This window comes from Paramormyrops kingsleyae, chromosome 17 (genome assembly GCF_048594095.1).
Source record: "Paramormyrops kingsleyae isolate MSU_618 chromosome 17, PKINGS_0.4, whole genome shotgun sequence".
NCBI classification, from domain to species: domain Eukaryota; kingdom Metazoa; phylum Chordata; class Actinopteri; order Osteoglossiformes; family Mormyridae; genus Paramormyrops; species Paramormyrops kingsleyae.
In genome coordinates this window covers 15,003,814-15,030,842 of record NC_132813.1, presented here as the reverse complement: position 1 = coordinate 15,030,842, position 27,029 = coordinate 15,003,814, and the positions used below count along the sequence as shown (strand labels likewise).

Here is a 27,029-nt window from a genome sequence, read left to right as displayed (position 1 = left end):
GGCCTGGCTTTCTCTCTGCAGTACATCCCTGCCAATGTTGGCTGGGAGGGGGCCCAAGCCCAACACCGACCCTGTCCAGGGTAAGCAGAAGGGTGCATGGATGCGGGAACTGCAGTAACACACATTAGCACCACTCATTTTTAAATATGCTTCTCATTGAATGAGCTGCTGTCACTCGAGTTCTCATCATGCCTCCTCATTGTGATGCTTCACCGGGCAACGCCAATCTTGTTTTCAGCTTTCGGCTTGGAATGTTAATATTCCAATTCCAGTGAAACACGAGGCTACGCTGCAGGATTTCTGCAGTTTAATTATAATTTTGTTGTTTAAACATTATTGTGCGAAAAAGTGTTAATGGCTACCTAGAATGATTGTGAGTGTTGTTATTTGTGCAGGTTCAGATCCATTGTGTTTATGGGTGGGTAGTAATTACCAGGCAGTATCTGTTGGAAAACCTGTGTAACTTATGACTAGCTTCCTGATCTGAGTGTGACAAAAGCAGAGTTACAGTACCTGAACTGTGTGGGTATTGTCACTGTTGTGTTGTTATTGCTCCCTATCAGGGTTGCGGTTTGGCATGGCGAACATTCATTTGCTCCTTTGCCCAGCCTTCTCATTGGGAACCAGAGGACTAAAGATCTCACTTGAATTGCTTTCTTAATTTAATCACAAAAATGTTGTTTAAAAAGCTGCCTACTTCTTATACAGGTGTCAAATAGAGTAGGCCTTTCTAAAAGTACAGCGTGTTACATTGGTATACTGCACCAGTCCTTCACACAGCATGCGTTATCTGCACCTGCTGCAGAGAAAGACAGAGAGAGATCAAACGGCGTTAGTGTTACAAAGACTAATGGAGGATGAGAGAGAGTGGAAACTGAGAGAAGGCTGTAACCTGAGTGTGAGAGAAGCTAGGGCATATCACTGCTCACTCACTGTCCTCTCAGATCCTCAGTATTACTGCTCAAAGTAGACTTGTCCTCTCCTCATTTAGCAGTGAGCTGGAGGACTTACCACATCATACTCACGCTCCCTCTCTCTCTCTCTCTCTCTCTCCCTCCCTCTCTCTCTCCCTCTCTCTCTCTGCTTTTCCTCACATCCCATGCACTCCCATACCTCCTGCTGCTCCTCCCCCTCCTGCTGTTCATCTCTGCTCTTCCTCCAAGTGCTCCTCTCATCTGCCTCTCTCCTCTTCCTCTGGGCTTGATGCGTGTCCCTTTGCTACGCTCCAGAGGTGTCTAGTCGCTCACGGAGAGGGAGGGAGAACGTGTGTTCTTTTTTTTTCTTCCCCCGACGGCTGTGTTCGAGAGGGTTGCTGAGAGAGACGCGGAGCCAGTGGCTGACCAAACCTTCCAATCTCCACACCCGGCAGGTGTCCACCATGCTTCTGGTAATCCGATTTCACTTTCTCTGAGTTCATTTCTTCCCTTCCTCTCACTCTCTTCTTTCCTCTTTTCTATAACACTTAGAAGTACATATGAGGTATTTTTCTGTTGCTTCCTCTCCATCTGTTTTGCTTTCAATCTATTAATTCTCTCTTTTCATCACTGGCTCTCTGCCAACCTATTCCAGCTTATCCGAGTAGCTGGGCTCGTCACTTTATGCCAATTAAGTAAGGAGATGTCAACTCACCTCCTCTGAAGGATCAGCTGCATCTGTTTGAATTGTCAGTGAGCGGCAGCGAGCGCGGCTCCCCTGGGGGAATGTAATTTACTGTGTTATTATTGTTATTATTGTGAATCCCTGCACAAATGTACTGTGTGTCAGGAGGAGCAGTGGGTTATGGCTGTTGCAGACATGCTGTTCTGTCTCCCCATGTCAGGTGATGTTGCACTGTTTTTGACGCAGATTTTGTTGCTTTTGAAGAGGGAACTTTTTTTTGTCTCGAGTGTGCCACACAAATGTATTTTTTTCTGTTCCTTGTAGTGTTTTTTATTATTAAGAAAAACAAGCTAAAATCTGGGGCTGGGTCTTGTCATATTTGCTCGTGTGACTGAGCTGCCGAGGTGTGTTCTGCTGCTGTGTTGGTCTCCTGTCCTGCTTCAGGTACCATGACCTGCACATTTGTGCTCCGGTTTTTATACACCACTAGGGAAGCTGATAAACGACCGCACTCACCACCTGCCGGATCTCAAAGGGAAAGTGCGTTTGCAAGGGCTGATGAGGGAGTGCAATAAACTCAAAACTGCCATCTTGGCTGGCAGCGGTCTACTGATTTGCGATCCAGGTATCTACCTGCCTTTCCTCACCCTGGCGGTGCCAACTTTTGACAGATAAAGAGAGAAAGGAAAGTGAAAAAGAGATGCGATAGAGTGCTGTGTCCCAGCTGGCTCTTTGCCTGAGTTATAAAAGGTGGTGAAAACTTAGTGAAACGGCAGTGGAATTTAGATGATTTGCCAAGATCACCATTTTACCACTAGTTGGGTGAGTGTAATGGAAAAACAGATAACAGTGACAGCAACAATGTTAATGAATAAAATGATAATGATGACACCATGATTAAGCTACTGCAACTGTTCTGCCACTGTGCTTATATTCCCTGTGACTCCTTTATTACAGGTGACATTAGTAGAGTTGGGAAGCTGTTCATCTTAATCATTCTCTCTCAGTCTTTCCCACTCACAGTTATGAATGTAAATTGCTATCTACCATCCAAGACATTATATTGGGAAAAAAAAAAACTCAAAAAACACCTTATTTATTAATGTCTGCCTGGATGTGGGTCCTATGAGGTGCTTTAATGGGTAGCCAATTAAGTTGCTATTTCATGCCCTTGATAAGGGGATTTTTGAATTAGCATCCAACTTTAAATTTACGATGCATTTTGTCTTGGAATTATGTTAATGCTTTCAAACTTATTATGTTTAACTTGGTTTTGTTAGTTGGTGTATTAGTCACTAATCAGAAATTATTGTTCTGTTGGGAGGAGAGTGAGGGCTGCCCAGGCCCTGTTTGGGAGGAGAGTGAGGGCTGCCCAGGCCCTGTTTGGGAGGAGAGTGAGGGCTGCCCAGGTCCTGTTTGGGAGGAGAGTGAGGGCTGCCCAGGTCCTGTTTGGGAGGAGAGTGAGGGCTGCCCAGGTCCTGTTTGGGAGGAGAGTGAGGGCTGCCCAGGTCCTGTTTGGGAGGAGAGTGAGGGCTGCCCAGGTCCTGTTTGGGAGGAGAGTGAGGGCTGCCCAGGCCCTGTTTGGGAGGAGAGTGAGGGCTGCCCAGGTCCTGTTTGGGAGGAGAGTGAGGGCTGCCCAGGTCCTGTTTGGGAGGAGAGTGAGGGCTGCCCAGGCCCTGTTTGGGAGGAGAGTGAGGGCTTCCCAGGCCCTGTTTGGGAGGAGAGTGAGGGCTTCCCAGGTCCTGTTTGGGAGGAGAGTGAGGGCTGCCCAGGCCCTGTTTGGTTTGCATGTCATTGGAGCTGGTGCTGAGCTGCAGGTCCTTTTAGCGCCAGTTCCTCTGGGAAGTGTGGGAACACGTGCACAGCTCTTCTCTTTTTGACCACGCCACTTCTAGCTCTTGTGTGAGACTCAGCCCTTCCTTGCTCTTTTTTCTCCATTTCTCTCCTAGCTTTCTTCTTCAGCACCCCAATGTATCTCAGCACTGGCCACTCCCCTTCGAGTCCTTCTACATCTCACTCTGTGGACCTTTGATTTGCACTCTCTCCCTTAATTTCTTCTTCATCTTCTGTCCCTACTTTATCTGCTTTGACAAAGCATTATCAAGGGGCTTGCACTGATACAATGATTAGCCAGTGAGTCTAGTCAGCATCTGAGCTTTTTAGGGCAATGAGCTTCTAAACCAGGACCAGGAATGGTTCTTTTTTGTTGCATTTTTGAACAGGTATTTAACCTAAATTGCAATGGTGAATGTAGGCACGGGGTATGTCTGTTAACCTAATGTGAGTCTTAGTGTCTGATTTTGAAGTTTCTCGCATTAATAAATATATGCTGGGTGACCTACTGTATATTTGTGTTTTTATTATGAATCGGACCGACACAGGAAGGAATGTGAAACGTAATGTCAGATTGAGTCTAATTACGTATGTATATATATATACTCAGTTTGCTCTCTTTATACTAGTACCCATACACTGGTTAATTATGATTACAGGAGTCCAGTTGTAACAGAATTGATGTTGTATTTCCTTAATGCTTTATTTCAAGTAACAACATGTAGAGTAGAAAATAGAAAAATTGACCATCTATAAATAAAATATTTCTTATTTTAAATTCCTATCACTGGCATATCAAAGAAATCACTACAACATAATCAGCAGTGGTGGAGGTGGGGGTAGGGGGTAGAGGGGCCTGTGCCCCAGGCCCATCACAGCAGGGGCTCCACTGCAGAATTTACCAAGAGGGCCAGACGATCATACAAAATTCACAATTTGCCAAGAACCCTGCCTCCCTGGGCTGGCAAATTTCACTCAAGGCCCCTCCCATACCCGTCACCCTCCCTGCTGTGAGGCCCCACTTCCACCCCTGAACAGAACCATGGCTTGGCCCTCCCAGTTATATTTCCGTTCCGTGACAATGTGCTATCCTAAGGGCTATGTCACTGCAGGATGCTTGATTGGTTTGTATAATATCCCAGCATGCCTCTTCGTACTTCCCCTGAGCCTCTGTCAACCCAATCAGACTAAACTGCCTGAATAATTGCCCTTTCATCGTTCCATATTGCTTCTCCCTCATATATACAATTGTGATGAGTTTCTAATCAAACTCCATTGAGCTTAAAGCAGCCTTAATTTTTATGATGTTGAATTTCCTACTATTTTCCTACCTTAAACACCGAATTCTGTGCACATTGGTTCAGAGAGATCCATTTTCAATGTTTGCAAGAAATAAAACAGAATGGAAAGCATATAAAAAGTGCAAGTCCTTTTAGGACCTGGACTTGTACTCAAAGTTTCTATATCTATGTCCTAAGTAGGACTTTACTGTTGTGCCCATGGGCAAGACAATGGTTTTGTTCAGTAAAAATATCTGTCCAGTAAAAATGTGATGTGTTATAAAAGGGTAAATGCAGGTATTATTGGTGATGGAAAGAAGTTTGAGTCAAGTGGCTATATGGTGTCTCTAAGTCATTTTGAATAAACACTTGCTGAGCATAAATGTCTTTTTTAACAATTTAGATTTCATGGGCTGCTGGGTTTGTGTGTTATTATGGCAGAGTAAGCTTTGGTGCAAAATTCATTCCTTTAAAAGGCTTTTCGCTTCTTACCTAAACAGTAGCTGTCACATGGGCTGTCCATGTAGTTAGGGGCAGGAGTAAAATCACCTTTGTAAGTACCTGTCGCTGCATGGATGCCACCTTTAGCCATAAACAGTGGCTTGGTAAAGAATGCAGATTGGTGCTGAAATTTGTGGGCCCAGTGAAATATGATGAAATTGCTTTTATTGAAAACTATACAATTAATCACACACATCTATTGCACCATTCCTATGCAAGGAGAATCATTAGAGATATGAGATATCACTGAGGAAAAATGGATTTACATGCCACTTTCTAGCAGTCAGCTTTCTGCGGTACTGTTGAATGACAGACAGAATTTAAATTTATTCAATATGTAATTGCTGTATGGAATTTTTAACCCATATCAGTCACTTTAAGGATGTCTCCAATGTGAATAAGTAATGTAATTTAACAAATACATATTGTACATGCAGGCTCAACTACTGTAATAATAACCAAGTTGTGGAACTGGGTTAGTTGCCAGAAGATATGTGTTTAGGGAATATATTATGCCATTCTTTTTAATTGGCTGCATTGAGGTCCAAGTCCACCATATTCCCTCAATAATTGGTTTGGAGCCCAACCCTCCCTCTTGATCTAAGATCAATACAGGGGTCTCTGTGATTTCTGGTTGGAACCCAGCGGATGTCGATTTTCTGTGCTGACACCACAGGGAGAACAGAAGAAGTAATTATTGTAAAAGTGTTTTTTTGTCTTTCATTTTGATCTGGAATTTAACCAGTGCCCACCGTCGTAGCATCAGGCAGCGTTCAATTCATTATTTATGTTTTTATTTTCCCTCTTCCAGCTGCCTGAAATGCCCATGATTTTGAAGGTGTGCATAAATCTAAGGGCTGTATTTCCAGGTGTTGAATTATGTATATTCTTTCACTCTGATACCATGCTGAAGGGCTACAATACATGGAGTTTTTGGGGATAAGAGCGGAAGATAATGTATGCTGAAAGTAAACCAATATAATCTCAAATCATGACTCAGTTTCTTATGTTAGATTCCAGACTGTAGATGGGTTAGTTGCTGCTGAGACTTGTAAGTAAGCAATGAATGAGGCAAATATTTAACTAGAGTTTAGAAGCAGAACACAAATAGTTAGCAATAGCAGTATCGGTCGACTGTAAGACACTGCAGCATTACTCACCGTTCCACCAGTGTGCACAGAAACTTGAAAAATGTAAGCAATGCAAAATATCTTCCATATGATAATGTAAAATAAATAATGGATTATGTTTATGCCAAGGTCATGTTCAAGTGCTGAAATACAAGGACACGCATCGTTCTTAGTGGCTCACCAATCCTTAACGAACAGCAGGATAAACACACAACTGCTCGCTTCAACTCGCATGATTCTTCACAACAGTTCATCCCTAAACCCCGGATAGCAGCAAGAACAGGAATAAGGTCCATTTTGTGCGTATAGTTGCCCTTGTGAGACATAAAATGTTGTGCAGGGGTTGGGGGGGGGCTGCCATCTCACCAACCACAGGCACCTCCTGCATGCTGATGAGGTGGAGTTAGGTAGTTGTGAGCCCAGTGGAAAGATCGGGGGAGGAGTATGGTCTGGGTTTCCAAACCACTGAAAACATTGTATAACCCATTTCAAAAGGCAACTTTTAATGCTCTTTCTTCCTTCTCAGCTCCTGTTTTTGGACTAGATCTTCCCCCTTTTAGCACCCGTTATGGGCTGATTGAAATTCTGCAGTTTTGCAGCCTTTAATCAACTGGTTTTTCATCTCGCCTCGCTCGTGGCCCCTCATTTATGGTACTGGGCAGAGCAGCTTTGCCTACCAAGGTCTTCAGCTGTATTCTGGCCACGCCCCCTCAAAATTACCCCCTGCATGCTCGTAAACAGCTGCTCCCAATTGCAGAATTCAGAATTTAGTGCCTCAAATCCCCTGGCAGTTCTCACAGAGGAGAATTCGGGCAGTACTAGCTCGTCTGTTACTGTTTTTGTAGGCAGATCATGTGTGATGAGCATTTAATTAGTTCTGTGATTTTTTTCCCCCTCTCTATCTAGCTTCTGTGAACTGTGCGATACCTAGAGCTCTTGGGAATAGTAACTGTAATGTAATCATTGAATTTAAAAATGGTTCTAAGGCTGAAAACTGCATACGTCAACATATTGTGTGAAATGCATAGGATTACTGTTATGAAAGATATTTAAACATTTCCCCATACCACACGTTTATCTTGAATGTACATGTCACACCAGAGCTGGAAATGGACTGCATGTTTCTTGGACAATTTGTAAATGAAAGCAATAGGTGTAACAGCAAACAGAAAGGAAATTGCTGTCACTGTTCTAGATGCCTGCATTTTCTTATGTCAAACCAACTACTTTCCCTCTTTATAATTCTAAATGATCTTACTGCTTTTAGGGCCTCTTGTGGATTTTCCTTTGATGTTCTCAGACCGTAGCTACATTTTATATTTAAATGAGGTGAGAGACCTCAAACAGATCAGAGGTAAAGGTCAGCCGCTGGTTTCTGATTGCTAGATCGACGTCGCCCACTCAGGTGAGACCTGTTCTGTTTTCACCATCATTGGCAGTTAATATTAGGGTTTTGGTGCCACTAACCGTAAAGCCAGCAGGATGAATTACTATTGAAATATACTTCCTGCAGTCAGGTCACGATTAGCTGGAGACACCGTTTGCCGTTTAGAGATGCGTGTATGTAAACAGGGTCACGTCCACAGGGTGAATAGTGCTGACACAGTCCCTGGGCCTTGAAGCAAATCATTTGTAGCTTTATGGGCTTTGCTTACTGGATCTTATTAAAGCTGTAAATATCACCAAGACATAAATCTGACATAATGATTTAATCCCCCCTCCCCCTTTTAGCCTCGTAAATCCATATGTGTGTGCTGCTCGTATTCATTAATATCACGTTAATACCTCACACTCATTATAGTGCGTAGTAATTGCTAGGATTTATTTGACTGTAGGAGGCTGGTATTTTTAACGTGCCTCACTTCATTTGCTTTAATCCCTTTCAAAAGTTGTATAACATCATCTGAGCTTTGCAGTTTATTCAAACTGCGATTGAATGGTCCGACCAAATATTTTATTTAATTAAACCGGTTTGGATACCCATTCACATTTTCTGGCACATGCTGAAAAGAGCCGGCGCCAGACATGGTGATGTGAATGTTGTTGGAGTAAATAAATACACAGTCACGAGCAAAGCACAAACACAGGGAAATAGGCATGACTTTCATAACCATTCAAATCCTATCAATATATGAGTGTGACGCCTTATGAAACAGTCACTGGTTTCTTTGATATAAATAATAATTAAATATTCATTGTATTTGCAGGATGCAATGGAAAGCAGTACTACTGCTTGCCTTTCCAGTAAAGGAGTCTGAAAGTTACACAAAGTTAACTTTGTGAATTAATGTAAAAGAAGCTCCATACACGAGTCTGATGGTATCCATTCCTGGGCAAATGAAAGGGTCATGGAGGTTCAATACTATAGGTGGATGACATATTGTCAGATTGGCGGCAAAGAGACAGTCAGCATTGCAAAGATTTTCTGCACGTAGGTCCCTGGGTGACTTGCTTAATCGTAACTTTGTTGCGTGAAATCCTTAAATGGCTAAGATGATAAGGGATGGTGTTCCATTGCCATGCTGATGGTAGATACACTGCCTGGCCAAAAAAAATTGTTGCACAGTTTAATATTTTGTTGGACCACCTTTAACTTTGATTGTGGTGCACATTCGTTAATGCATTGTTTCCATGTGCTTATGCAGCATCTCAACATTTTTTTCATCCAGATTTGCATTAATTTCTCGTCAAGATCTTGTATTCATGATAGGTGAGTTGAACCACTCCGTAAAGTCTTCTTCAGCACATCTCAAAGACTTTCAGTGGGGTTAAGGTCAAAATTCTGTGCTGCCCAATTCACGTGTGAAAATGGTTCCTTGCGTTCCCTAAACCACTCTTTGACAGTCCGATCCCTATGAATCTTGGCATTATCATCCCGGAATATGTCCGTGCCTTTAGGTAAGAAAAAATCCTGGGATAACCTGGCCATTCAGTAGATTCAGGTATTCAGATGACTTCACCTTATCGCTGCATAACATTGCTAAGCTTTAATAAAGCTGCTATCATTGGCTTTTAAGTACCTGCTGATTTAAATTCAAGCGGTGACTTTTTCTTGGCCAGACAGTGTATGTTTTTTTTTCTTTTTAGGAAAACCGTAAAAAAATTGTGTAAGCTTCCTCAGCAGATGGAAATTAACAAACATGAAGAAAAATATTGTTGTTTTTTTATATCCCATTGGAAATTTACAACACCACAATGATCCATAAGATCATTATGGTCCACACACAGTCATGAGAGCAAACACTTGTGTACATACTACAGTTGTCTGTGAAAGTAAACAGTCAGTGCATATGTACAGCATTGTTATTCCACCAGACCAGCAGAGGGAAGATGTATTATAATAAACACAAATACAAGCAGTAGGGTGAGGTGGGTAAACTTTTATGAATATTCTTACTAGGCTTGGGAATTTTATGGTAATACGGCATACCGTGTTATTTAATACTATTGATGACAAAATTAGCCAGGACTCCTCCCCACAACTATTCTTATGCTCTTTTTTCATTGACCTTTGCGTTGCTAAAGTCAGTGCTGCCACCTACTGGGACCATCTAGTCATTTTCCTTGCACATGCGCATTATAATCCATTATAATCTGGACTGCATCAACAAAATCTACACTGGTATAAGTCTCAGCAGTTTGACACATACACTGAAGTTTAAGTCTCTGAGAGACAAAATACGCCCATAGACGTGCTCTACTGTCAGGCTCACATTATTACATGCATGTCAAGCACAGAAGCATGGAAGATCCATACCTGTTAGGAGATATAATCTTTTTATCTCCCTCTGCCACTACCTACTAGTGGCTGCTGCCTTGTTGCCCTCTGCTGGTATGTGACCTGGCAGCCTTTTAATGCAGCATTTGTGCATCCTGGTGTATGACTGAGATAAAGAGACTGGACACACCAGACAGAGGCAGTATGGGTTTCTATTACTGCATCCCAGGCTGAAATCATCATGCCGCAAGGAGAAAATTGGTGTGGACAAAGCGACAGAGTCATATTTCAGCCTCCACTGGACACCAGCAGACCGTTTTAATCCTGCTATCCCATTAGAGGTATTTACTCATTGAATTACTCCTGTGATAACAATTATGTATGTAAGGGTAATGGATTGGGGTGATTTACATACAAATTAAAATGCCTTCACAGTGAAATGAGGTGAGTAAATAAATATATTAACAAATTGTGGGAATAATTTGATAAATTGCAAAATTGGTGGATTTGTTTTCGGTGGGAATGTCTTCCTGAGATTGACTCTTGTAGATGAGATAGGAAGGAAGAAAGAGAACATTTTTACACAGTGAGAAACAATGCTTAGGTTTATACACATATACACACACACACACATTTATTTTACAAGGGTCATGCAGATACAAGCAAATTAATGATTTATGTTAACTGCTGCTCAACTCTGTAGCATGATGTTATGACCGGTGGATGCTTTTTAAATTGACAAATTCTATGTTTAAATCAGTGGTTTTCCATAAAGGCAGTTTCCCTAGTTATTTCAGTCCCCAGTTAAAGTTTGTTTCAGTGAATGCGTTTGGTTGCTTGTGACCATCCATTTTAGGGTCAGCACTTGCCTGTTCAGGCCTCCCGTATACCTGAAGTTTATCTGAAGTACCTCCCTCTACATCCGATCCTCACCCAGCTACACCCCTGGAAGATTCTACAGCACAAAGTAAACAGCTACCTTTTGGAAAGCAAAGTGCTGATAGGATGAACAAAGGAACCTTTCCGGCTGGAGCTACTGCGTTTGCTGCAGAATAAATCCCTGCTGATCTCCCTCCCTCCCTCCCTGAAGAAGCAAAACCAATTTATTCCTCCACCAGGGCTCCCGGGGTCTCCTGATCTGTTTCATAAGTGAACAGTCTGCCATCTACGATTTCCATGCAGAAGGAGAGCATCTTAAATGGCTTGGCCACTTAATCAGTAAACGCTTTTCCCGAAAACTGTGAAACGTGAGACGATAAAGATCCGGTTGCGACGTGGCTTTGCGCTGAACATCCATAGATCACCCCAAAATAACCTGGCTGACCGAAGGGAACTGCAGCTCTTCCCAGGACTCCGAAACTGATAGTATGGAGTACAAGGATGGAAGGATTGGAGTCATGGGCTTAAAGCAGGCTGCTCTCTGTGCTGGTGATATTCCAGCAGGGAAGCACCACATGCTAGATAGCATACAAAATTATTCTGTCTCTGTCTCAGCCAAACCACTTTGACAAAGAATAAAATTATAATCGCTGAAATTTCTGCCTTTACCTATTTACCCATCATATTTGCACACATAACAATTTCACATTATTTCCTTACAAATTAACCCATTTATACAGTATACTCAAATACCTAAGAAGCCAAAAGCTAAGATAAACTATAATTTATTGCTTAAAATAGCCCCCAGTAACACACAAAGTAAAACAATTCAGGGTAAAGTAGGATCCTACTTGGTCCCTACACGAGCAGCCACTGCCTCAGGCACCCATCCAGCTGTACAGCTGAAGAAAATTCAACACAGCAGCCTGCCGTTGTTCCGGCTCCCTGGCTCCTTTCAGTGAGGATGCGGGCAGCTCCAGGCTCTGTGCTCATTCTCCTCCATTGTATGAGGGGCGATAAGCCTTGCTGCTTATCTTCTGCCACCAGGGGAGCGTGACACCCCCCAGGACCTTATGTGTCGCTGTGTCTCAGGCATGCAGCCTGTCTGCTCCCACCATCAGCAGGTCTGGGGTAGAGGCAGGCAGGAATAACACTGCCACTGTCATGCACACATTCGTTCGGCACTGTGACAATGAGCTGAGCTGGGTCTCATTTGCATACCGTTACACATCTCTCATGGACACACCACATATCAGCTGATAAGGGCACACTTGTCTCTAAAATGATAATTATAATGAAATCCCATAGCTGGGCGAAATCCCGCGTTTGACGTTTAACTCGTGGTATTGCTTTGCGCTTATTTTAAAATATTTTTCTTGCTCATGAATTACCTTCATGTCCTAATGCATCAACAAGTGCCATCTAGACTGTAGATATAGACACTCCCTTACTCAACTAAGTGTCCTGATGACAGCTGTAATAGTAAATGGCAGGTACTTCCAGGGAGGGCAGCCTAGGGTAGGGAGGTTATGGTATGGATCACAGCCAGAGACGTTTAGATTCATCTTAACCAATGCAGCCATGCTAACAGCCTGGAGCTTTGCCGTGATGGTAGTTCTGCTCTCTGGCCTGGGATTTTACCCTGTTGTCATTGATGCTGCAACTCTCCCATTGTTTCCCAATCCGGTCCTCGGGGACTCACAGACAGTCCACGTTTTTGCTCTTTCAGGAGCTGGGAGAAAGCAAAAATGCAGACCGTCTGTGGATCCCCAAGGACCGGGCTGAGAAACACTTACCTTATGGATGCTTCTGGCTGGCTGTCCATCATCTCAGCAGCTCAGCTCAACCTGGCAGATAGTCACAATTTGTTTAGCCCTGATATCCACGTTGGTCCAGCGCAGATTTAAGAAGAGTTCTGCATGAATGTCTGCTAGTTATAATCATTTGTTCTGTGTAGTACACATGTGATGCCTTGGGGTAAAGAGGTTCTGATCAGTGCTGCTGGTTGTTTAATGTGTACTGCAGGCCCAGAGATAACCACTTAAGATAGTCTATCTCTCTTTTGTCTTCTGTTCTCCTCTTTTCCTTTTTCTTCTCTGCTTTTCCTTTCATGTCTCTGGGTCCCCCAGTTACGCCTCTTGTCTGCCAGAGGCATGCTCCCCCCCCCCAGCTGATGGCTGTGTGAAGGCACTGCCCACTCTGATTGATTCACTTAGCTCTCCAGTATAAGCACCGTAATTAGGGCACTCTCATGACGGAGAGCTGCGACTCAGCTGAAGAGGCCTAAGTGATGACAATGGAGCAAAGCTTCTCTCAAGTGCATTTACTTCAGAATGTGTGTTCCGGAAGTTTCACTGTCCGTTCCGACTGAATTGCTGGCTCTTTGTCAGAGGAGGCTCATGTTTAAGGGGGCTTGAACTATGAATATCTCATTGTTTCAAAGGAAGCAGCCCAACACATCTAGTGGCTGAGCTTGAGGAAACAGAGATCAATTAATCTTTCTATATACAGTCCATTACGTGCGTGTCATTGGTTGGTAAATCTTCAGCATGGGACTATAAAACCAGTGGAAATGTTGCATTCTAGGCAAGCACAAAGCCCAGTTAAACATCTAGCACATATCATGGCTGACAATATATATGGAGTTTTCTATGGTGCAGTGCAAGGCCCAATTTGGTGGCATTTTCTCATTCCGAAGCCGGGCCGTACAATCATTACAAGTCAAATAAAATTCGCAGGGAGCAGGACGTGGGTATATTATTTTTTTTTTTTAAAGTGATATCTCTATTTCACTAGTGCCACTCTGATAATGAAAACCGGAGCCTTTTCCAGCGACATTATTGTTCCCGTTCCTCTGAATTTCTGGCTCTGATGTATGTTTCTAAATAAAAATCCTGATGTTTCACTTCGGGGACTGGGGAGCAGAGGGTGACTAGATTCGATCTCTCCTACAGACTGTAAATGTTACCCTTGTACCTTGTATCTTCACCCACAGCATGCATTCTGATATATTTATAATGGTTCATTATGACAATAGGATTGGAAAACCCGAAATATATGAAGGTCTTCTTTCATGCTGCACCTATACAATGCTCACAGAAAGTCTTGGGATACTTGCTTAATTCTGCAACAATGTTGCAAATGTATTGGTCTCATAACAAAAGTACATTGACTAGCAACGTTTAACATATCTGCACATATCTTCTGCATGGACATTTTCTTTTATTAAGTGTCATAATTTTTTTGACTCACTCATTCAGTTCTGTTCCTGCCATTCTGCTATTAATTGCAATTGTAGTCGTTCGCTACCAATGGATACTAAACACAAATGTTTGCTATTTTATGTTATTGTAAAGGTGTTGTTAATTAAAAAGCACCTAATGAGATTGCTTGTCAATGAGCTTTTTAACCAAGACCTTTTAGACCTATAATTTGGGTTTCAGTTTATTACTATTTGAAATTAATGTTTTACTTAAAACAACTGATTGTTTCTAATGTGATGTATATTTTTTGTAAACAAAAGAAAGTAGTAATTTTGTTATAACACACAGACATCTGCAATATTTTTACTGAATTAACTAAGTGCCCAAAGACTTTCTGTGAGTACTGTAGCTCTATGGTCAGGACTAGCTGTTCTTTTGTCTGTACCCTCTTCAGCATCTTTACCACTATCCTAGGGAATAATGTAAAATAAACCAAAGACTAATACTTTTACAAAAGCACCTTTGTTCAAGTTGACATCTGGCTTTAGAGTTTCATCCAGTCCTGGTGCCTCAAGTTTCACTTATGCCTGGTAACCAGTTCAATGCCGTGGTATATTATGGGGATGACCACTCGAACATCTCAGCATGGCTGCTGGAAGAGGCAGGGAGATGTGCAGCTTGATTCTTCAGTATTGTATTTAAATTGTATTGTATTTATTCTGTAAGGGAAAAAATGTGGAGGGGGTTTGAATATGAATTTGCCCCCCTCCCTGTAGAAGGGGTGGAGGGCGAATGTAATAGTGTAACTGTGGTGTGTGCCCCATCTCTATACCTAGGGGCAGTAACTCAACAGTTTTCAATTAAAAACTTCCCATCTTTTTTGTGGGGGAATTTATCTGGGTCGTTATCATAATGGGGAACCTTCTGTAAGGAGATGAATTCCATGTGTCCATGACCTCTCTGTTCCTGGCGTGATGAGAAACATGATCCCACAGTTAGGCCGGAATGACTCGCTGGTAGGTATTTTTCTTTTAAGACCTGATTCATTCTGTTCATTAAATGCTGGACAAGGTGATCTGAGCCTGACTTATGCCCTGTGTCTTAGCTCCCGGGGATGACGGTAGATCAACCTGGACTAGTGGATGGGCTGTAGTGGAAGAGTTACAATACAGAATACTGTACAGAATACCTTGGTTCCTTGAAGCTGTTTCACAACCTATATCTCTTAGTTCCATCCTTCAGATGTGTTCATTTAAGTGTTGAATAATTAATCATTTCCATTAATCACATCTTTTTGACGTAACACCCATCTTTAAGGGAGAAAAAAAAAATGACTATAGCCATCAATGGTTCTGCAAAGGTATTTCATCACCACCACAGAAGCCCTGAATGGTTTAGAGTAGTTTGTAGAGTAAAACTTTATATAACTTTTTAAACAAAACTGTAGTATGAAATTAAAAAATTAGTTTATCTTGTGGTATGTTACAGGTGTTACATTTGCATTTATGCATTTAGCATACACTTTTGTCCAAAGCGATTTACAAATGAGGCAGATAGCACATTGCAAGCATTCATGCTGTCAAGGAGTCGACTGAGTGCGCCTAGGCTGAGCTTCCAACGAATGCTCAGGTAGAAGTGAAAGCAGAGTATCGGATCCGGAGCGGGAGCAACAACTTCTAACAAAGCCAGAACCTAATAAGACTATTCAATGGCTCAAAGCACAATATTAAGGACATTTCAGGGAACAGCATCAAGCTGATAGGGGAATTAATGGAATTAGTGGATTACTGGAAGATGGGCCTTAAGACATCTGATAACCGGATGTGATTGGGGAGCTCTTTCCACTATCAGGGAAGCAGACCTGAGAACCACAGGAGTGACACTTCTCGCGTGGTGGGCGGAGCTACAAGCTGCGTTGGTTTGCAGACCAAAGAGGGCATTTACTACATTCATATATAAGTGTGTGCGGGTGGATTATGTTTATATTACATTGTGGGGACCACATGTTCCCCACAATGTAATAAAAACCAATTATTTTGACGTGGGGAAAGTTTTTCAGGTCCCCACAAAGACCTGTCAATGCAATCAAAAAACGAAAAATACCAAAAGACTCGTATTTAATTTGGTTACCTATGGTTAAGATTAGGGCTGGGTGGGGGTTGTCATATTGGGATTAGAGTTTTCCCCATAAAAATGAATGGAGAGTCCCCACAAAGATATACTGTAATTACAAGGGTGTGTGTGTGTGTGTGTGTGTGTATAGCCATTGTTTATGGTTCTATGGTATTAACATCACTATTGGAGTAATGATAATGTGATACATATTATCCCCTCATGTAGTTGCTTATTTTATGCTAATATTGCTGGTCACTCTGATTTAAATTAGGGGCATTTTTCCCACAAGCAGGGTGAAGAAAAATAATATTGTCTTCACCTTTACAGTGACAGGTTTAGCTGCCATTTGGATTCTAATTCCAATGATTCACACCCCTGTGTAATAATCCTGTAGTATATTGAACTCTTAAAAAATATATAAATTGAATGTCACCATGGAGAAAAAAAAATAACATGGGCCATAAAACAGCATCTTATGTTTTAGTGCCCTCATCCACTTATGTACTGCCCGGCCTTACAGGGCCTGGGGGCACTCATGGAACATCTCAGTTTATGGTCTGTGAGGCCATTTGCACACTCATTTTGGTTTGGGATATGAGGAAACTGACGCTGTTTATGGCACGCTATAACTCTGCTACATGCAGAGCCCCCACCGCTAAGAACAAGCAATAGGCAAACGCTGAAGTTGGGGGGAGTAGCCTGAATTGCTTAACCGGCCATGTCCCACCAGTGTGGGTGTTGACCTCCATGTCACAGCAATCAGTTTAATCTGCTAAATTTCTAATAATCCATCATGCCTTCTATGGGTGAGATGTCACACTCGTCTGTGTGCAAGTCTTTGGTGTGCAATTATGTTATAAACATGCATGTATAATTGAGTGTGTGTATAAAAGAGAATCTCATTTGCCTGTTTTCAGTTCCTCATTCCCCTCTTTCCTTCATCCTCCCAGTTTGACCTTCCCATCAAAAGCAGCCTTTTGGCAAGGCGGTAGCATTGATTTTCATTCTCCCTCTTCTCTCTCACACATTCACTTGATCATCCACTTTTTCTGTTGCTATAGTTACTGCCACAAGAGACTGGACACTTACACTAAAGAAAAGTCACACTTAAAATCTACAGTGGGAACACAATTTAAATACAGTACTATTAAAACGATTAAAATTGCATTTTATGTCAGTGGTAGGATAAAAGAAGCTGAATGAACTGACTGCATGCAGGCATGATAGCTGTCAATGGAAAATGTTGATACCACAGTTTGCACCTGGAGAGATTCCTTTAGGCACAATGGAATGCATAGTTCCATTGGATGACGCATCAGTGAGACTCGCTCTATAATCTTTACCCTAATTCTATGCCTGCATTAATATTTACATTCTTAAAAAAACCCAGATTAAATTCCATTCCCCTCTTTATTAGTGACAGTCAATTCAAAGCCCTTCATGCATACCTCTCATTTATGAGCTGAATAAGCCAGGAGGAAAGAGCTTTCAGTCTGAATCTGAATCTAATAAAACACACCGGACCCATGGGCTTCCCTCGTACCTGGCCAGTGCTGAGATCATTCAGCTGATGCCCTTTTCCCCTAATGAATAATTCATATCCAACTGGTAACCTTGCTTCACAATAAATAAAAGAGCTCCTGTCATACAGGTAATTTAGCTTGCATCTTTGCCTGTGAGTTAGTTAGTTTGTCTATTGTGTTTGTCTGAAAAATACTGATGTGTCAGGGCATGTCATGTGGTGTCCACTCTTCAGGCAGGAACGCCACAGATTTTGGATAGTTTTACAAATGTCGTCTGACTCATGTAGCTTTTGTCATCAATATTCATCCAGCTTTACTGCCAGACCCAGATGTCAACCAGGAGAGAAGCATCAAAACTGAGAAGTTGCATAACTCCCGGTACGTCTTAGGATTCAAGTGAGAGAAAGACAGTTAGGGAGCTCCTTGCTTCTGTGGATGCAACGTTTGTTCATATGTGCTTATTGCCCAAAGTGATAGCTTTGACACAGACTTTGGAAACGTGTAGAATAAATATGTATTTACTTACAGAAATGGCAGCATTCAGGAGAATCTGGGGCACAAACGGAAGCAATGGCTTGGTATTGGTTGACGATAAATAATGTTGGAAAAAAGTAATAGAGGTCAGCATAGGTCAGATTAATATGTCTGTAATAATCCAAAGCTCCATAATAATACATCCATCCATCGGGCGAGAGGCGGGGTACACCCTGGGCAGGTCGGCAGTCCACCACAGGGCTCCATAATAATACAGATCCTGAGTACTTTCCTTTAAGGAGACACCTCCCTTGATGGCAGCGATGACTGAAAGTTGCGAATAGCATAGTGGTTACGAATGTGGATTTAAACCACTGAAGGTTGTGGCCCAAGTTCGAGCACAATGGTGGCCAATCCTATCCCAAAGGGCCGGTGTGTGTGCAGGTTTTGGGGATAAAAAATCTGTTCAAGCCCAGGTGTGAGGACTCTTCACCCAATCAGTCCTTAATTAGTAATCTAATTAGGGAGTCACAGCAAAAACCTGCACACATAGTGGCCCTTTCTGGATAAAATTCGCCACCCCCGTCCCAGCAGACGTCCTGCTAAAACACCAAGCAAGGTAACTGCAACTCCTATAACATATCTGGCTGTAAATATGGTGAGCAGCTCTGGATGAAAGAGTAAAAAAAAATATCTGACGCTTAAAAGGCTGCATTAAGCTCTCAGCGACATTTATGTTCGAGCTTGGATGTTTCTCTGAGATGTTTAAAATGAGAGATAGCTGTGCTACAAAATTAAATTTCAAGTGGTAAAGCTGCTTCAATTAACCATGTGCTATGAAAGAAGCTAATTTTTAGAATAAATGCATGTTGTGGACAAAGGAAGGACCCCTCTGTCGCACTCCTAGGTCCCAGTGGTGTCCGCACCCCCCCCCCCCCCGATCAGAACAAAGGCAGACACAGGGAAAGGAGGCTGACAAAGCCACTGGGATAATTGCCAGCCACAAACGGGAGCTAAGGCAAAAAGTCAGGCCAGCATACTGCACCCATTTCATTTCATCTTTTCCAGCACTTTTACCTCCCACCAGTAGTTCCCCTGCACTCACAGAGTGGAGCAGGTGGCTGTTGCTAAGCAATTGCCTTGTTTGCCACCCAAGGATGCTGCTCTTAAGCGGGCGACATGTGCCAATCTCATACTCCCACTGATCGTAAGGACCCTGATTACAGAATCAACCTGTGAAGTCATGGAAATGTCAGATGGGCCCCATGGGCAGTTCACCAAAACCTTAACAGACATTTATACTGTTACTTAGCTTACACTAAATAGACCACGTTTGTTTTTGGTTGTATGTTTTTAATTCATGCACTCAGTACCAATAATACAGATGCATTTGTGGCTACTCTACACAAAATGGCAAAACAAGCAGGGCTGTACTGTGCAATGTAGACAGTTTAACCATGAGTAACCAAGATGAAATGGGCTCACAAACACAAAAGCGAAGTATGAGATGGAATGGTGATGAAGCACTGCACATAATGCAGTTTGAGTCCCCTGCGAGGGGGCTGCTTGCACAAATCATAGGTGTAATTGGTGCCTTGCAGCAGATGGTAGCCGTTTGAATGTACGCGCCAATGCAGAGTCATTAGCCTGAAGTGACTGACAGGGATGGATTTTTTTTTCAATGTACTTCTTTATGATGAGGATCAGACTTTTTAGGAATGGAAATATCTTTGTGCTCATGAACAGTGGATCATCAGTGGAACTAACAATATCGTCCCACGGTCAAAGCACCCATGAAAGTCACTGTGCAAATGAATAAAACAAATGGCAAGATAGTCAACAGAGGCACAGTACACGAGGACTGGGTGGCGATCCTATGTCAGCACCAGGTCTTCAAGTTACTGAGGATGTAACATGGCTGAAGACTTTAAGTTATATGTAATATCAGCAATTATGGCAGGTGAACCCAACTTTCACAGACTCTTTGTCGCCTGACTCTATTTCAAGTCCTTTACCTGACATGGTTCAGGTTCTTTAGCTGGTTTATAAACTGCAGGGAGGGGTTTTGAAAAGGGATGCATGATATGAGGGAAAGGAATGTCTTAATTCCTCAGTTTTTCTCCCAAGTTAATAAGCTTCAGCCGATAATATTGCTTTGATGTGGCGGCACAGTGCTGCCGCAGTTAGCACTGGCAGTTAGCACTGGCAGTTAGCACTGGCAGTTAGCACTGGCACCTCAGCACTGTTGCCCGGGTTCCATGTGCGTGGAGTTTGCATGTTCTTCCCATGTTGTTGTGGGGTTTCCTCCGGTCACTCCGGTTTACCCCCACAGTCTAGAACCATGGTTCTAGAGGTGAATCGGGGTTATCAAAATTGTCTGTAGGTGTGAATGGTCTGTATGCCCTGCGATGGGCTGATGCCCAATCCTGCGTTATACCTTGGACAAATGGGTACAGAAGATGGATGGATGGGTGGGTGGATGGATACTGCTTTTATGTATTTGAAAAGTATAAAAATTGCTATTCATAAAACAAAAATTATTTTTTCCCAGGTATAACCTGCTTTACAGTGTTTCGAAACAGAAAATACGTACTGCTGTGACTTTCCCTTATATTCTATCTGAAGTGAGTATAATTGATTGTCCTTTATATCCTCACAAAAAACAAAAGTACAGAGGAAAGCGGGCTAAAAAAAGACAAAAGCAGGAACATATTAAGTAAATGTGTGCATTTCTGATAAACTGTATCTGAAATCCTGTTCACAGTTCAGAATAAATTTTGGTAACCAGAGAAATGAGGTTGAGGTGAGTGGTAATTATGTAGTTTTTCACTGGGCTGTAATTATTCAATGACAAATGGAAGTTCTGGGGGAACAGATGAAGCATATTGTCTTTTATGGACCTACAAATGAAAGTGCTCCTAAGCCTCTTTGGTTGGTGACGTCATGATTTATTGTGCAGGTGCAGCTCCTAAATCGAGCATTCAGCTATGGAACCAAAGTTTAAGCTCTTATTAGTTGGCAGATTTACGAGGAAATAAATGCTTTCTTCTGTTATTGTGGGAATGAATCTCCTGGACTGATATTTATAAACTCTGTACTTAAATATAGTGAAGCTTACAGCTACATTCACTAGCCTCACTGCAGCACCTATTTAGATGTGCATGTATCTATGTCAACATACCTATCTATACATATGTTTTTTCATAGGCTTATATTAATCTTCTTCCCAGAAGACAGCGCACCCTAGGTGAGACACCTGGCCATTGCAGGGCGTGCGTACATAAACACATTAACACACACGGTTACATGCCGAGTGCAGTTCAGTGTCAAAATTTACGGTATATCTTTGGATTCCAGGAAGGCAACCAGTATATACATGAGGAAGAACTTCAAATTCATGGTCATTGCCGTTACCAGTTTGATGTCAGATGCATAAGGAAATCCAAGCACTCTGGGAATATTCATTACTGCAGTCTGGGTATGATTTGCTGTGTTCCTGTCAATCACCGCTCATACCCTGCAGCATAATCACCACAGCAAGACACAGGGCAAGTTTTTATAGGTGTAAATGATCTTAGTTCACACAAAGGGCTTTAGCTGCAGTGTCAAATACACAGAGAAATCAGGGAATAGAGGTAAACTAACTTAGTCACCGCAAGATGTAATAAAAGCAGTGACCCAGTGCCGTGGTCACGGCTTTGGCCATCTGACCTGGTCAGTGGCTTGAATCATCTCTCAATAAGGGGCTTTTATTTTTCTTAGCTAGCTGAACATTCATAATATGTATGTCTTAACAATGACTCCCTTCTCAGTCCATGAACCAAGAACTGCTGATTTATTCCATGTTAAGTAACCTTGATACTCCTCCCAAATTGCATAAAACAGACTCTGAGCTGTTTTTTTCCTTGTTTTTTACAGTCTTATTTCACTTGGTATGCAATGTGACATTACATTTGGACCCTCTCAGCAATGACATACAAGTTTAATGTTACACCAGAGATGGACGTGCTAAACATGAGTTATTCATCGCCCAGACCTTTTCATTTACTTTTTTTTTTTTTTTTTACTTCAATCGGTCGTCTCAATCCAGGAGAGTGATGAGGTTATGAAATGATATGGTGAGCAGGGAAATTGGAAGTGTTTGATTGTATGTGTTTGTCTGATCACCATAAGATGCCATCACTGTGGAGTGTGCTATTGAATTGCATGACGCCCTCTCTTTCTCACTTGCTCTCTTTCTTTGTGTCCTGTTTTCTCTTCTTTCGATGAGCTATTGCACAGACTCTGCTTATTTTAAGCACTAAAAATATTTCAATTGTTTTCATTTTCTGCATGGCTGAATTTGGATGATGGCTTGAGGAGAATTTTCAAAAAAGATGGAAATTATAATGGAAGTATGTATATTTAAAACTTTTTTTGATGGAGCAGCTTTAGGGAAAGGTTGGTTTAATTGATTTTGGAGTATAAATGCATGACAGTATATGTGTGTGTTTTATGTATAATGTCCCAACAATGTGATAAAAATCTGTTATTTTTTTCAGTCCCCCCAAGGGGTAATTTAGTTTTCTAAAAATCTATGACTGCATTAAAAAAACTAAAAATGCCAAAAGTCTTTATTGTTTGGTTACTTACGGTTAAGGTCAGGGCTGGGTAGCGGTTAAGGTTGTCATTTATAGGATTAGCGTTTTTCACATAGAAATGAATGGACGGTCCCCACAGAGAATTGAATACAAAGCTATGTGTGTGTGTGCCACAAAACTGAAAAATGTGTTACTCATAACTAAAGCATAGGTATTTTATTATCAAACATAATCTCAGGTTTCCCGTACACCTCTTGGCAGTAAGGAAAATGACTTTTGAGGACTGCTGTTAGGTGATTGAATTGCTGTAGGTTCGGCTTCTTTATTAAAAAACAGGTAGCTGCCTGTATAGTATGAAAGTATGAGCAGTATAGTATTTAATGACCATGCTCACCTCACCACTAAGAAAAAAAATAATCCTACTAATACATCATTTGGAAATGAATCTCAAGGTTTTAATTTAATACAATTTTGCTACTTTGATGTGTCTTGGTGTATTTTAGATTTCATCATGTATTCAGACGACCTGTCAAAGACACTTTATGACATTTTATGCACATCTGGCACATTTTGTATGTTTCATGGCTTCACCATCAACAAGTGAAAGCAATTATATGTTGTTTGTTTATAAGCAGGTACTATTAGTTACTTTCATTATGCTGCTCCTATATTAAGTTATTGGGTTTTAATGAGAACCATAATTCTTTTTTAAACTACTACCTAACACACTGCAGGTGCATGATTTTACCTGAAGGTTTAGTGCATTAGAGTATGTTTTGTTAATCTCTTCTGGGGCTTGGAAACTGCAGAACATTAACAGGACACTATTGTGCTGCTCTATAATAGAGTTCTTTCATTATAAAAGTAGGAGAAAGGAGTCGGCACTTACTTTGTGGCCTGAAATGTGCTTTTCCTATAATCAGCAACCCCTGCCTCCCCTCCATCACTGAGTACACTTCACTGATTCTCCCCTCTCTGTCACAGCTTGCCCATTAATCAGAGATCCGATGGTTTTCTCTTTTTTTTTGCAACTTTCTACTTCATTACTTTGAATACTAGGGAGAGATGAGGGCTAATGGCCCCTGTCTCTGCTCCCGATTTAGCAGCACAGTCCGTCACTCAGCTGGGGGTGCCGCCCTGTCCATTACCTCCCCATCTTATTTCAAAGCATTTATTTCCCTTACACTTTACAAAAGCAACAGAGCTACACATCAAGCTGAGTATCCCTCAGGGACAGAGAGGATAAGGTGGCCAACGTGCGTGACTTATCTGCTCATCTTCGCCTCGGCCCATGTGTCTGTCAGTAGTCAAACAGGGATGGACTGACGCCAGTGGCTGTAAGCTTTTGGGATGTGACTGAATGAAAACAGGTCTGTCCTTGACCCACAAAATATGTAGCTGGAGGTGTGTGTCGATGCCTTGCCATTTGGCTTTGAGTCAGGGAGCAGTAGAGGTTAGTGCGCTCAATTGAGTGCAGGCCACAGCAGGCCTTGCAAACCGGTGCCCGGGAATCGCAGTGTGTGCCATGATTTGCTTTTTGTTCTCGTGCGACGCATAATGACTGTGAAATCATTGGATGGTGACTCTCACCTGGAGTTTCCAATGGTAATCAGAAAAGTACAGTGAAACCGCGGCAGCTCTTGCTTTTGAGGAGTTGCCAAGAATGTGAAATGATAAATATTTTTATGGAAATTAAATGGGGAGGGAGTGAAATTGGTTTTCATTTTACACTTTAATGATGCAATTATTGTTGACTTTCATAATGACGTGTTTGTTGTTAAATTGTTCCGCATGGTACGGATTCCAGTATCCTACAAGATAAACCTTGTCTATGCCATGGGAATGCAAAGACTTTGAATTGACTCCAGTGGGATAATAAAATACTGATCTTGATGAACAGTGGGTATTACCATTTTAATCTGCTGTAAAGCCCAATAAAATTGTTATTCTCAGGCCTATTCTGGATGCCTAATGCCTCGTCACGCTGGAATTTTTATCTTGCCGTTATTTCCAAAACATATATAACAGGTTGCATTAAACAGCCAACTGAAAAATGTTTGTGAATTATTAAAATGTTCTTTGTTGTGGCATGTTAATGAAATATTTTACTGTCCGTATAATGGTGCCCCAATGGATAATTTAAAAATAATGACTATCCATGGCCTTATAAAGTAAAAAAGTGAAGACCTATTGTTTTACATATCACAACAGTGACTGTGCTCCTGTTTGCTTTTCACCTGGAGCAGTTCCCTCTTTAAGGCATTACTCTTGTCTCTAGCCCAGTAAATGTAGATAATAAATGTTTTAAAAAATAGTTCTCTGAGCTCGACAGTGAAAATGGGGGAAAAAAGTTTCCTCCGAACTCTGACTTTTTATATGTAATTCGGTTTGCTAATGCTCATTTATAGCTGCATCTGGTTCCTCTTTGGAGTTCCTGTTTTCCTTGCCTGTATCTTTCATCTCCATGACCTATCTCTGCCTCTTCTGTCACAAGTACAACCCCTCTATGCGTGTCTCCTTTACAGCTTCCCGATGTCCCTCCGCTAATTCAGGAAGCCACACTGTAAGTAGTTCTAAGCAGCAAAAAGTTACCCCGGCCCGGTTTTGTCTGTCTGGAAATGGGGGATTGGATGAGCGCCCATCGTGCCTTGAAAGTTCCGTATGAGGTGCAGCAGGACACCCTGAGGCCTGGAGAAGCTGCAGGGGAGGGGAGGCTCTGAGGCTGTCGTGCTCCTCTGCCTTTAAATCGCATCCCATTCCCACTCATCTCCATGCGCCTCTGAAACTCAGCCGTTTTACTGATAGTTCTCCGAACGAACACACTGACTCCCTGCTTTGCTGCAGCACGAATGAGCCTCCGTCACCTTGAGGGCGATGGTAAATACTACCACGGAAACCCCTATCTAAAGGGCATCTGCTGTCTCCACTTGCATCCCGCTGAGAGCAAAGTCATTACATATGAAGAAAAACAGAACACGGTGTTCTGCTAGCAGGGATAATAAATCCATCTGCACTATGTAGATAGTAGGGTCACTCAGGGACGTGACAGCACAGCAGGACAGCTGATAGGGGGGCATAGTCTGTCTAGACATACTTAGGATAAGACCAGGTTAGACAGCATCACTTGTTTTTACATCAATATGAGGCAACGTCCTGGAGGTGCTGGTTGGTGCCCCTGGGAGATGAGGTACATGGACCTGTAACTATAGTGACTGGACCTATCTGTATCCTGTCCTGGAACATTATGTAACATTATGGAACATAACCCAGCCATCACTTGTAAGAACAGCAGTTCAGTCCCACGTTCAAACTCAAACTTGTTACACTGATTATCTTGGGCATCACACATCATGCTTTGCAAAGCTGGCGTCCTCTGCAGCATGCCAACTTTCCATCTGCAGTAACTGAGTTCATTAGAAGAGCAAACACATCTGCTGGTGTCTGGTTCATACCCTTTTCCATTCTTTCACTGGCAATAATAAGCTTATCACACTGTTGGCAGTTCAAATGTGCAGGAGGCAAATGGTGACAAGGTGTTTACAAACTTGACCTGGTAGCTGAGGCGCTCTAGAAGAGGAGCTGAAGTAAAAGCAGGCATCAGCGTCTGGTCTGCTCGGTCACCTGGTGCTGGGTGACTTTGGCCTGAGTGTTTCTAAATTAATGTTATATTTGCGCCCTGTGGTGGACTGTGCTCCGCCTGGCACCCCGTGTGTCCAGGGACGGGCCCCAGGCTCATCATCACCCTGCACTACAGATAAGCGATCAGGTAACACTGTACTTGAGTATTTTGTACTTATGTAGTAATTAACCACATACTGTACTAAGTCTTTGATGCATACTGATCTCATGTTTGTTCATTATTAACGAATCGTGATGCATCTCTAAAAATTTGAAGTGTTTCCACAATTTTGGCCACTAGTGTATATCTGTTAATTCTGTAAACCTTTGTGAAATGCTGAAGGAACAAGTCATGAATAACACAAGTGAGATACTGATCTCATGTTTGTTCATTATTAATGAATCTTGAGGCATCTTTTATCTCAAGTAGGTACTGTATTTGTTCATGATTTGTACTTCAGTAGTAACTGAGTTCCTATTAAGTATTTATGCCCACCACAAAGTTGGAATAATGGATGGATTCCTCTCATCATGCCCACTGTGCTTAGACATGGACTACAGGAGATGTCTGCTTGG

The 27,029-nt window shown here is 42.1% G+C and overlaps 1 protein-coding gene across 2 annotated transcripts in view; it reads left to right on the top strand.

Moving 5' to 3' along the window:
- The window catches only part of schip1 (schwannomin interacting protein 1), a 166,242-nt gene that overhangs the window by 15,150 nt on the left and 124,063 nt on the right, over positions 1-27,029 (top strand). Inside the window, exon 1 of one of the 2 annotated variants that reach the window (XM_023807287.2) lies at positions 1,273-1,387. The exons of the other annotated variant lie outside the window; for it this stretch is intronic. Within the exon in view, the coding sequence (XP_023663055.1) occupies positions 1,379-1,387 (9 nt within the window). The 5' untranslated portion in view covers positions 1,273-1,378. Of the gene's footprint in view, positions 1-1,272; positions 1,388-27,029 lie in introns of those variants that run through there. 2 annotated transcript variants of the gene reach the window in all.